Below are 12,303 nucleotides of genomic sequence, written 5' to 3' on the forward strand. Positions count from 1 at the left end.
TCCCTACCTGTAAAGTTATGGGATAACTCTAATAACTGGAAAGCAATTACATGCTTCCAACAATACCTGTTCCATGGAAGTAATGCACCATGAAACTTTTAAACAAACTGTAAATTATCATTGTGCCCCGGCATATGTTATTATTCCTAAAACATACGAACTAGTTTATGATTCCTCCTACATCATGATCCTGTACTTAGTTGTATACAATAAACTCTACAACATTCTGCCTAAAAGAGAGAGAGAGAATATGTCATACACGTGGTGACATTTAGATTATAAAATATAAAACAAAGTTCCTGGCAAAAAGCACTTGATAATAAATAACATCAAGTAAAACAGAGCAGAATCCTTCCCAAGATGCTTCATGTCAACATCAACTCTTTGTGGGTGAAATTCAACCATCTGCCCAAAGGATATGGCATGAGCTCTGCTCCCATGGCCACAATTCAGAAGAGTTTTCACAGTGGTGATGCTCAGGCAGAAGAAAGCCACTCCAAAGTTGACTGGCAGAGAAGCTGCACATCCATATTTGTTCAGATCAAATGAACCTAGTATCCTCCAGAACTCCAGACAGCAAGGACTATGTACCCTGGTCCTGGTTTAGGTATGAACCTAACTGTTGCAGTGATTCTTCTCCATATCTGTACAAAGCCCTAAAATTCAAGGGTTTATGTGCAGTGCCTAGACTAACAAATGTTTGCAAAAATCAAGTCCATGAGCTATCAATCAACTTGAATTAGAAACCAGAATCAGATGGAAAGTTTCCAGCAAAACTTTGTTTTTTCAGAAAATGTTGGTGTGTTGAGCCCCAAGTATTTTGTTAGAAAAATCTTGGGTTACACCAACTTTTGCCAAACCCAAGGCAGGATTTCAAGGATCCTTGCCTGCAATCCCAGTGGGCACCCACTACTGCCAGGATCCTGATAGCTTCTTAGATCCCTGTTATAGAGCCAGGACTAACTTGCTGAATGTCTTCAGACAGACTCCCAGTTTCAATGGCTCTGGGACAGTGTGCAAGGATAGAAGGAATCAGACTGAAAAGAATATCGGTTCCACTAAGCAACAGCAGGTTTTGGTATGAGATGCTTAAGAAAAAAAGAAATAAAAAGGGAGAAAAAAGAAAAAAGAAAAAAACTCTGTAAAACTAGAAGCCCTGCATGTTGGCTATCTCTATTAAAAGCAAGAACAAGAAGCTTAGTCTAGACAGAACCTATTGGTCCAGAACCAAACACATCCCAGCTCCACTGAATTCAACAGGAGTAGAGGACACCTAGCCTCGGGAGTAGAGGACACCTAGCCTTAACAGCAAAAATACGAGCAAAATCTGAATGGTGGCAACCCCCCATCCCACATTACAAAGATGTTCCCAATACAGATGGTAGCACCGGGAACACTCATTTTCATTATATTTAAGTGCACTCTACTTCACATTCTCACTCACTTCAATAGCACAGGAATTCAGGGAGCACTAGGTGAGGAAGCCAGAAAGCCTAATGAGGCTGCCTGTCATTTCTTTTATTTAGGAATTGTGTCCCATATATTACTCTTTCTTGCAACTGCATCAGTGACAAAACTCACACTGATCCAACAAAGACACACACAAGCATTTAATGAGAAGCCCCGTGATTTCAATGGTATTTCTGATGTGCATAAGTCTTTGCAGGATCCTGGCCTTAATTATCCTGCTGTAATGTGTGAATCCTTAACTTCAGTGATAATGGGGATGTGAAAGTACTCTGCACCACCACTCAGTCGGCAGAGCAGATGCAGGTATTGTGTGCTGTGCTCAGGGTGGATGGGCACAGTGCGGGTGACTGGAGCAGCTTGGAGGGAAGACATTTATTTTGCCTATTTATTTACTCTCTGCTGGCCTTGGAGCATATAAAACCCTGGAGACTTTCTGCCTTTTCATTTATAAATTGAACTTGACTCCTCCAGAATATGCTGACCCTTTCCTGGGAGATCAAGACTATAAAGTTTAATTATACTTTTGGCCCCTTGCTTTGTAAACACCTCGGCACAGATTTTTTTTATGCTGACACTTTTCCTGTAATCAATAAATTCTACCTGCTAGCCCTACAGCATTTCACTCTCTGCTAACATGGACCTAAGCTTCTCCTTCTTTTAGCAATGATCCTCCTTTACTCTCCACTTTTGCATGTGCACAGAGAAGCTTTCTGAAGTCTTTAGATTCTTTCTTTCTACCTATTTTATGAAACATTTTCATGTGTCTTTTTCTTTCATTTTCTTTACAGCCATTCTTGGTGTATTCACACTGGTCCTTTTTAGCTTTTGAAAATACATTTTTAGATGGCACACAGTACCCTCTGACACATTACATTTTTTTCCTTAAACATTTTTCATTTGTCCACTGCACTCTTTTCTTTTAATCCTTTATTCTATCCAAGATAAAGAAATAGAGTAAAAGGAAGCAAAGGCAAAACAGAAAGTCTTCACAGATAAAATAGTACCACTGAATTAAAAAAAAAACCTTACCAGCAGTTTATCTCAGATTCTATGAGCACAAAAGAATCATCAGATGTTCTTATGGGAAAAAACTACAATTTGAAATACTGCACCTTTCAAAATCAAAAGATAGCATCATGCTAGCATAAATCTATTTTGATCATTTGTGATTCAGCGTCTAAGTATGAAAATCAGTATCTTTTTTTCTTATTAAACTCCTCTGTTGTTTAAACAGTAAGTATCTGATAACATCACTTGCGTTTCTTGCTTCACTAAGCTGACTATCAAGAGCACAAACACGATGGGAAAAGAACAAATCAAGTATATCAGTCATCTTCACTTAGTGAAAGGAAAAATACTTATTAATTAAATGTAAATGAGCACCAGCTAATTATGGGCAAATGAACTTTCCTGTCTTGCCCCACAGCTGCTACTACATCACTTACAAAAAGCAGGCAGAAATACACATCTCACCATACCCACTCTTGTGATGTACAGGAGAAATACCCTTTACATTTCCTGCTGTTGCCTTCTCCTTTTCAGATGACACCAAATCAGTTTTTAAGAACATCACAGGAGTTACTGCCTGAACCAGAGGCCATAGGAGTCAAGTGGCAGGTGTTAAAGGAGGAAAAGACCTATTTCTTTGTAGCACGTGGTCCAGTTTTGGCTTAAATGTCACAAAACAATGGGGAATGCTCTTCTAACCTCTAATCTATTCATTGTTCAACATGTTTTATTTTTCTATTATTTAAATGGTGGTTATTATCTTCAAATCTTGGCAATGGAGAGACGGATTTAACAACAAGCATTGGAACAGGAGGGGAGACTGCCCCTAAACTACTTGACAGTCTCCCATTAAGTGCGTTCAGTATGCGTCAGCATCCACGTATCTGAACACAGCTTGTCTCAGTCTGGGCTGAAATGTTTATAATAAATTTTAAAGAGATCCAATCATGTGAAATCACAGAGAGATCTGCAATCATTCTGCATTTCACAGAGAGATTTAACACTTCTGAATACTTTCACACTTTTTGATAAGCACTTATGAAGTGATCAGATTTCTGGGCACTTGCAAATGTAGAACCATATAGGGTTATAAAAGCATTTCCTTTTATGTGCTCTTCAAGTTATGGCTTGATTACCTGTGCTCAGACTACTTAGCATAAAGTCCCTGCATACTGCAATAAATGTCACTGTCTAAATAGAGATCTAAAAAACAGTTTGAATTAGACATGCCAGAAAGATAAAAGAGATTAAAGTTACAGTATTGATTCATTAATTAAAACTACCATCAGTTCCTCTACTTTAAGTTTACAAAGCTGCACCAATTTAAAAGAAAAGAAACAGCTTTCTTTTTTGGCATTAAAAAACACACAAGGGCTGTTAGTTACATAAAGTATTATTATATTCCCAATTAGCAAAACATTTCAGAACATGCTTAATTTTAATTACACGAATAATCCCACTGACTACATAAGAAGTACTCTTCTCTTTAACTTTAAAGTGAAGCATTTGATTCAGTGGTGCTTTGCTGAGCCTTGGTGTATTGCACATTAAAACTGCAGATAAAGCAAAACTGCAAAACCAGAGATCTTCTGAAAAAGCTATCAGGTTATATGTGCACTGCAATCCTTTGCAAGAGGTCCACTTGTGCAAGTAACACTTCAAGGGACGGGGCACTATAGAGACAAAACTGTGGTCCAAGGTGTCAGCTGCCACCAAAGACCTCTTTCAAGGGCTCTGCATCTAAAATACATACGTGGAATATTGCCAGCTTCGTATCTTTGACTCTGCCAACCCAGTATTATTTCTAGTTTTAATCTGTAAATACAAGCTTCAATGTGCCATAAATGTGTCTTCAGATAAAGAAACCTCATTGTGTATATGCCTAGGATTCCATATTACAAAAGGTTATTTTTAACCAACGTTTCCAAAACCATATTGGCAGAAACTTGTGTAGCCTATATATTAATCACAGCAGTATTAAGCAAGGTTGTTTATACTTTGCCTTTCCTGTCTGTCTCCAACCCAGGTGATTTATAATATCATCATTATGTACCTAATTCAATGCGTTTAGCTCATAATCATAATGTACATATGACCTTAAGTTTGTATCTTGATATATGAAAATACAAAACTGTGATTAAATACTATGGACCAGGTTTTAAAGTTATGTAGCTGCTTACCTCCCCCTAAGTCCCATTAGGTGTTTCTGCTCTAGGTTAAAAAGGTTCATTAGGTTATATGTCAGTGGTTTTCAACCTTTCTAAACTCAAAGCACGCTTCTTGGTTTTCATTGTTTTTTGAGCGCAGAAAAATTAAAGAGTAATTCTTCCGTTGCAAAGAACTTATAAAGATCACAGCAGGTCAGCATGGTTTTTTACACTATTGCAGCAGTGTCAAACTCAACTTGCCCTGTGAGCCAGGCAAGTGGCATGGGACCACTGGATGAACAGCAAGGGGCCAGTCCCATGGGCTAGATTAGGCCCACAGACCCTTCCCCAACATGCCAGATCCAGCACCCATGGCACCTGCTCTGGCTGGTCAAGGATTGTGCCTCACTTGGTGCATACTGTGGCCAGACTGGGACATGAACTACAAGCAGCATCCACTCCAGCTGGTCTGGGGCAGACATCATGTGCCGCAAAGGTCTTAGACTGTCTGGAGTAGGCGCCAGACCTGGCACGCAGGGGAACCCACAGAGATCTTCACCCTCCACCCCCCATACAAGATCCAGTGCCCACTCTGGCTGGTCTGGAACTGCACCCACTCCAGGACTTGTGCTGCACATGCCACGTGCCCCAGACTAACTGAAGCAATCACTGCATGTGGCGCAGGATCTGGACTGGCCACAGCAGATACCTAATATAGCATAGGTAGGAGACAGGACCGGTACCACGTGGGGATGGAAACAGGGGTCAAGTGATGTGGCTCCACAGGGCTGATACAGGGCAAGCCACATCTTTGACACCCCTGCAAATGGATGCCTATTTGACATTTCTGGGTTTACATTATGAATCATGTTTGCACAGTTAACAACACTAATATTGTGTAGCACTATGCAGCACCCTTGAAAGGATCTTAAGGCACACCACGGTGCTACAGCATCCTGGTTAAGAATCACTGTTACAGGTATTTCAAAGGAGGTACGATCATGAGTTCACATGGCAATTTCAACTGAGGCAAATAAATACTTTTAAAAAATCCAGCGTTCTGTTAATGAAGAACTATATTTTTTAAATTTCAGAATGCCTGAATTGTCCAGCTGTGACATTGCTGAGTTAATAAAAAATGGATAGAGCATTATTAGCAACTCTCATGTTTCATAAAGTTCATCAGTGGAAACATTCTTGGAAATACGATATAGATATTTTCTTTGAAACAAGGAAATCGAGCATTCATTTCAACAGCAACTCTATTGTAGGTATTTTTTAAAACATAAATCCTAAGTGAATAATTCTGAATCTGAAAGTAATTTCAAAACAACTGCTATTAGTCATCTCCCTGTGAAACCTGAGCTTACAGAAATAATGTGTTAAAAGTAAAATCAAAATTTGATTTTTTTTTATAGTACTCGGCCCTATCCTTTATTCAAAGGGGCACTAATACAAACCTTAAAAGAAAGTTTTAGTCTTCCAACCTTTTTCTTGAATTTGGCAAAGGACAAGTCCTTCCCTTCCCACTCTATGTTTTGAAAAAAATTTTAATTAATTTGTACTATTTATAGGTTGGTTTAATTTACTTGCATGTGAGCAACAGGTGTTACCAGCACAGCTCTGCAAGGAATACTTAATAGTTTATTGCATCTAGAGCCATCATGAATAACTATATTTTTACTTGGCAACAAAATAGTAGATTTTATATAGACACCATGGTCTAGAATGTCCTTGCTTCTTATTATAGTCTGTTTGTGGCTCCAAAAAAGATACTCAACCTCTTTAAATATGCATAAATGGATACAATACAATGGAATTCAGTGCTAGTGCTTTATTCAGCCATATGGTCAGCCAGACTGATTTGGTTCTCACTGAAGTCAAATAAAAACTCCCAATGACAATGAACAAGAACGGGTTAAAATCTTGATTTCCAAAAGCAACTCCTCCCCAGCACAGAAAAAGTTAGGAATGTAGAACCATAGATGTGTAGATAAGGAGGAAAATTATGGCAAAATTGTCCATTTTCATAAGACATGATTTTTAAACACAAGAAATTCTGATCACTCACAAGTGTTAGAGATTTTCATATGAAAATAGCAACATAAAGGAACATACATATAAAAAAAAAATCCCATACCTCTTCTAAGCTGTGAAGCGAAGAAGCAGATACTGCTCGAGATGTGAGTGGATGAAATGGCTCCTGACCAACTGCATGCTGATGATTCTGTATTTGTATAAAAGGGTTCTGTTGTGATCTATGGGGTAATGGAGGTATACCATAATGAAAGCCCTGCCCCATTAGGTGATTCTGCTGTAGGTTAGCATAGGTCCACGATCCATCAGGTTGCAGGTATTTCAAGGGAGGTGGGGTTATATGTTCAGATGGCATTGAGAATGGGGGATTGTATATTTGGGGCAAATGTTGCTGAAATGCTGGGTTGTTGGACATTTCAATGTCTCTGCTGTTTTCAGTGAAGTTAGGAAAGTGACCACTGTGGTTTGAGTTACATGAAGGAGAAGGGAGTGCTGGTGGGCTTCTGGGCTGAACTTGTCTGTATTGCAACAGTCTTGACTGTGGAGGTGGCATTTCAGTTAGGTCCCGACTTTCATTTTGATCACGGTGTGACAGTTCTCTGAGCAAGTCCTGGAACCTGCATTAATAGAATACATATTGTCAAGAAATGCGAATAAGTGCTCTGCAGAAATGCCACTCCCTTTGAGATACCAAATGGATTGGCTGCAAAAATACAGCATTATATTTAACTCTGCCCATCACCAAGTCCAACCTCAGAATACAATTGTAAGCAACTATGAAGCAGGGAGAGAAGAGTCACCTGGACCGGAATCCCAACCTGAACTACCACACAAAATCATTACATCCAACATCTTTCTGAAAATTAAAAACGTCTGATGTCTCCATTCATAGTAGCTAGGGTCAGGAGGGACCTGAACAGATCATCTAGCCTGCCCCCATGCCACAGGCAGGAATGAATGCTGGGTTCACAAGACCCCAGCCAGGTGATCGTCCAACCTCCTCTTGAATTTGCCCAAGGTAGGGGCGAGGACCACTTCCCTGGGAAGTCGGTTCCAGATTTTGGCCACCCTAACTGTAAAATATTGCCTTCTGATCTCTAACTTTAACCTATTCTCCATCAGCTTATGACCATTGTTCCTTGTCACCCCAGGTGGTGCTGGGGAGAAAAGGGCTCTGCCTATTTGCTGTTGATCTTCCCTGATGAGCTTGTAGGCGGCCACTAGGTCTCCCCTCAGCCTCCTCTTGCTGAGGCTGAACAGGTTCAGGTCCTTCAGTCTCTCCTCGTAGGGCCTGTCCTGCTGCCCTCTCACCAAGCAGGTGGCCCTCCTCTGAACCCTCTCCAGGCTGACCACATCCCTTTTGAAGCGTGGCACCCAGTACTGGACGCAGTACTCCAACTGCGGCCTGACCAAAGTCGCATAGAGGGGGAGGATCACCTCTCTGGACCAGCTTGAGATGCACCTTTGGACATTCCAACAAGAAGGATGAAGTGTCTGATGCCTCTTAAAGGAACCTACTTCCATAGGGCTTCCTGCTCAATTGTGTGAAACAAAAAAACTTCTGCTATTTCAGATAAACTTTAAACTTTTGGGGACAATTCCAAAACAACTGGAGATGTGGCTTAGTTGCAAAAGTTTGCATCCATCTTAAGGATCAAACTGCCAAAAGGCTGGGGGTGTTGAATCTGGGGACAGGGAGCAGGACATTTTTTGCATGCCCTCTGCTATTATAATTCAGATGGAAAATAAGTTTAATAAAAGGGTATTATAAACAAAAGCTCTTAAAAAACCCAGTCTTTACAACACAGTTGAGTTAATGCCGATACCAGAGCAGACACTAGGTGTGTCTACATGTGCAATTTATGTGAAGCAATAAAATCTGGAGCTTAGTGGTCCCAGGCATGCCATTTGAGCCTGCTCCCGGGACCGCAGCACGTTAAGCCCGGTTGGAGCAGCCCCGGCTGGCAGGGAGATCCAGGAGTCAGCTGCTAGCCTGGGGCTGCTCCCCCCCGCCCAGCTCAACATGCTGGAGAGGGGCTGGCGGGGGCACAAGTGCGTTCCAGTGAGGGGCTAGATGGCAGGCAGCTCCTGTACTGAAGCACCCTCGTGCCCCAGTCAGTAGTAGATTAAGATTTATTGGGGCCATGGGCAAACAGAAAATTGGAGGCCCCCCATACTTCATTATAAACATGAATGTATCAAAAAACACTAATAAATAGATCCATTAAATGTTTCCACGGTGCATTAATAAAGCACAACATGCAATGTCAAAATTAACTATTCAATTTTGCCACACACTAAATTGAATAAAACAACTGCCTTAGGAAGATGACTCAGATGCATGGGATTGACGTATATATACAACAACACAAAAGGAAAAATGTTTTAGTTAAGTGGTCATGTAGACTCTTGTTTGACTATTTTTTTTACATACACATTTTACATTGTACCTGCACTACAGTAAATTCCTACAAGAAAAATACAGGCCACACCTATAGCCTTGAGTATGAGTCTAAGAATACCATTTAATTGCAGTGATTCCTGCAATTAAAATAAAGCAGTAGGTCTACACCATACATCTCATTTTCTTAAAATCTTTTTTGAAACATTAAATGTGCTAAACTTCATATGCTGTAAAGCTCTTTTATATACCCATTACACCTGTGTTTTAATGCTATCATTGCATAATTATGTATCCAAAATGTATAGATATATTGATATATACATACCTACACACACGTGGCTAGTTTCCCCACCTGCCTCTGGGCATGCCACCCACCTGTCTCGCCTGCCATGCCTTGATTGGAACATAACTGAGTGTTAATTAGGCGGGAGGCTGCCCATTGTACACCCCGATATGGGGGGGGCTATCTGTGGCTCCGTTCCACTCCTACACCGCAGCCCAAGCCTCGCAGATGGCATCTCAGGCAGTTGGCTCAACCGTCCCCTTCGCCTATTAGCTGTGGCCCCAATCATGGGACCTTCGGCTTCCGTAAGCCCTGGCCCCATCTCAGGCCAGTCAGGACCCCAACCTTCTTCTCCCATTATGGGCATCCCTCGCGGTGGACCCCTGGCCCTTTTGACCTTTCCAGTCCCGGCCCCAGCATTGACCAGTCAAGTCCCTCGGTTGGGCTTACGCCTCCTGCCTGCACTTAGGGATCGCGGTCCCCCATTCCCGGCTCAGATGCTCCTGGAAACATGCCTGGCCCTGCAGGGTCACTCCCCCAGGGGCATCTCCAGAAGCTTACCTGGCCTACCCTGCTCAAATGGAATATGGCCCACCCAAAGGTGAGGGCTGGGATTAAGGTGCCCCTACTCGCATTTCACTGGGGTGGTAACTGGCCTGGCATTTCCTGGGGGCTCCTGCACCACTGAGAGCCCCACCAGGCCACCCACTCCTGGCAGGGTGCAGGTTTAGGTCATGCCCAGGACCAGGAGGCTCCAAACCATCCCCTACAGCTCCTGCCCTTACCTCCATGATGTTGCATGCAGTCTTGCAGCCAGGCGATGTTACTGCCTTGCCTGCCAGCCACTAACTGCTGTTTATATAGGCAGCAAGAGATCTAAAATGGCTGCCGCAATCAAGCACCTGCTGGCTGCTTGGCTCTGCCCTTAAAGTGGCAGGCACCAACAGTGCTCTGCCACAACACACACACACAGTCTCTCTCTCTCTCTATATAGATATCTATATAGATGTATACATACACACACACACACACACACACACACACACACACACAATCTCTCTCTCTCTATATAATGCATCACTCTGGATAAACAGACAGACAGACAGATCTATCTAATCACCCCATGGAAGAGCTCACATTTCCCCACATGAGCTGGCATCACTTAGGAGGTGCAGACCCCTTTCTATTGGCAGCCTTTGGGGTTGAGAACTGCAGGAAGCATCCACGGGGCAGCAGGATTGCCCTTCTCTGTGCCCCAAAGCAGCCCTTGGCAGCGGGACTAAAGCACTACACGGTGACCTGTAGGGGAGGGGGGGAGGATCTGGCCCTCCCCTCCCCCCCTCCCCAAACACACAGACACACACACTCTGCATCTGCCATGAGCAGCACTTGCAGCCCACCTGGAACTGCCTGCCTGCCCTGTGACCCGACCCTTGGGAGGGCAGGCAGGTGGCTGGATAGTGAGCAACAGGGGCATCTGGGATCCTCGCTGATACCTCACGCCGGCTGTTCCCATGGAGAGGTCAGACAAGCTCCCAGCCACCGCCTCCCACCGGCTTTTACATATTTAACACACGATGGAGCTTCAGTGCTTTGCAGGACTTTCCCCAGCAGGCTGGGGAGTGTGGCAGGCCCCTGCCCCTAGGGGAACCCCTGGGCCCATGCATTAATCCGCCCCTGGCCCCAGCCAGCCGAAGCAGCATCTACACATGCAGTGCTGCAGAGTACAAGACTCCACAGCAGGATACTACTTGTATTTACAAGTGGTATTCTGCTGTGGAGTTAATTAGTTTACTCCAACCTAATGGGTGAATGTGTACACATGTGGTATTTACTGTAGAGCTAATCAGTCTACTCCACAGTAAACATCATATGTAAATGCGCCCACTGCGTGCTAATTTTCTGTTTATGTTCAACAGGGCCATTTCCCACCCCTAGAGTTCCACCTCTGCAAGGAGCAGAACATTAGGGGGGAAAAAACTGACCAACACTTACCATAAATGTGCAATTTTAGGCCTTTTAACATACTGTTTTCACTGCAGCAATATATGTATTGGCAATGTGTCGGCAAGCAGAAGACAGCTTAATAGCAGCATAAAGTATCTGTAGGCATAGATAGACTAACCCTCCTAATAAAAACAACTCTTTATATAAATACTACCAGTGCTTTGTAACTTAGCACAGGGTTATAGCAATGGAGAGCTGTGCTCTATTTGTAACTACTGTACTTTGAAAATTCAGTTAATAAATACCTTGAATATGTTGCCTCTGTTTCGTCTTCTGCATTATTAGCAAGTTTCCAGTTTGCCCTCACTGGCTGTTGATGCAATCCAATTGGTTGCTGGGAAAGATGTTGTAGGTGAGGATGATGATGGTGTGGATATGGAATATTGCCCTGACTGAGATAGGCGTTATGCTCATTCCATTGCTGTAGCCTTGCTTGCTGCTGCTGCCTTATTGTTTCCAAAGCTACATTTCCATGCATACGATCTGTAAAACATACACAAAAAACAACAATTTTACCCCTCTGGTTTTTTTAAGCAGTTGGCATCAGAAAGCACAATTTTCTGGTGTGTATATCAAGTGGAATAATATTAACTCTAGGAAGATATATGGTGGAATATCCAAACCTGCTAGCACCAAAAATGTCAGTGCCTTTATGCTGATCACTTCAGGCTGTATCTCAGTGCATAACCATGTTATTTAAATCTCACAAAAGACTATGTATATACATGAATATCTTAATGAAACAGTGCATGCTAAAATGCACCCTCAGCAGCAAATTATTGCTGAAGTCATTACTTATGGAAACCAACCCAACAATGACCCAGTTTACAGCCATATGCCCTGACAGATAAATGCACTCTTCATTTTCACTTTAAGTGAGTTACATTTGCATATTTTCAATGGAAAACAGCAGTGTTACCTACCTAAGGCCTCCCCTATGGGCATTC

General features: G+C 42.5%; 1 protein-coding gene across 1 annotated transcript in view; it reads right to left on the bottom strand.

The window, feature by feature from the left end:
- HELZ (helicase with zinc finger) overlaps window positions 1–12,303 on the bottom strand; it is a 152,983-nt gene that overhangs the window by 21,003 nt on the left and 119,677 nt on the right. Inside the window, 3 exon segments of the mRNA XM_025196269.1 lie at window positions 6,766–7,279; window positions 11,602–11,839; window positions 12,280–12,303. The exon segment at window positions 12,280–12,303 is cut by the window's right edge and continues 1 nt beyond it. Of these exon segments, the coding sequence (XP_025052054.1) occupies window positions 6,766–7,279; window positions 11,602–11,839; window positions 12,280–12,303 (776 nt within the window).

The sequence above is a fragment of the Alligator sinensis genome, unplaced genomic scaffold, assembly GCF_000455745.1.
Source record: "Alligator sinensis unplaced genomic scaffold, ASM45574v1 scaffold282_2, whole genome shotgun sequence".
In the NCBI taxonomy this organism is placed as follows: Eukaryota; Metazoa; Chordata; order Crocodylia; family Alligatoridae; genus Alligator; species Alligator sinensis.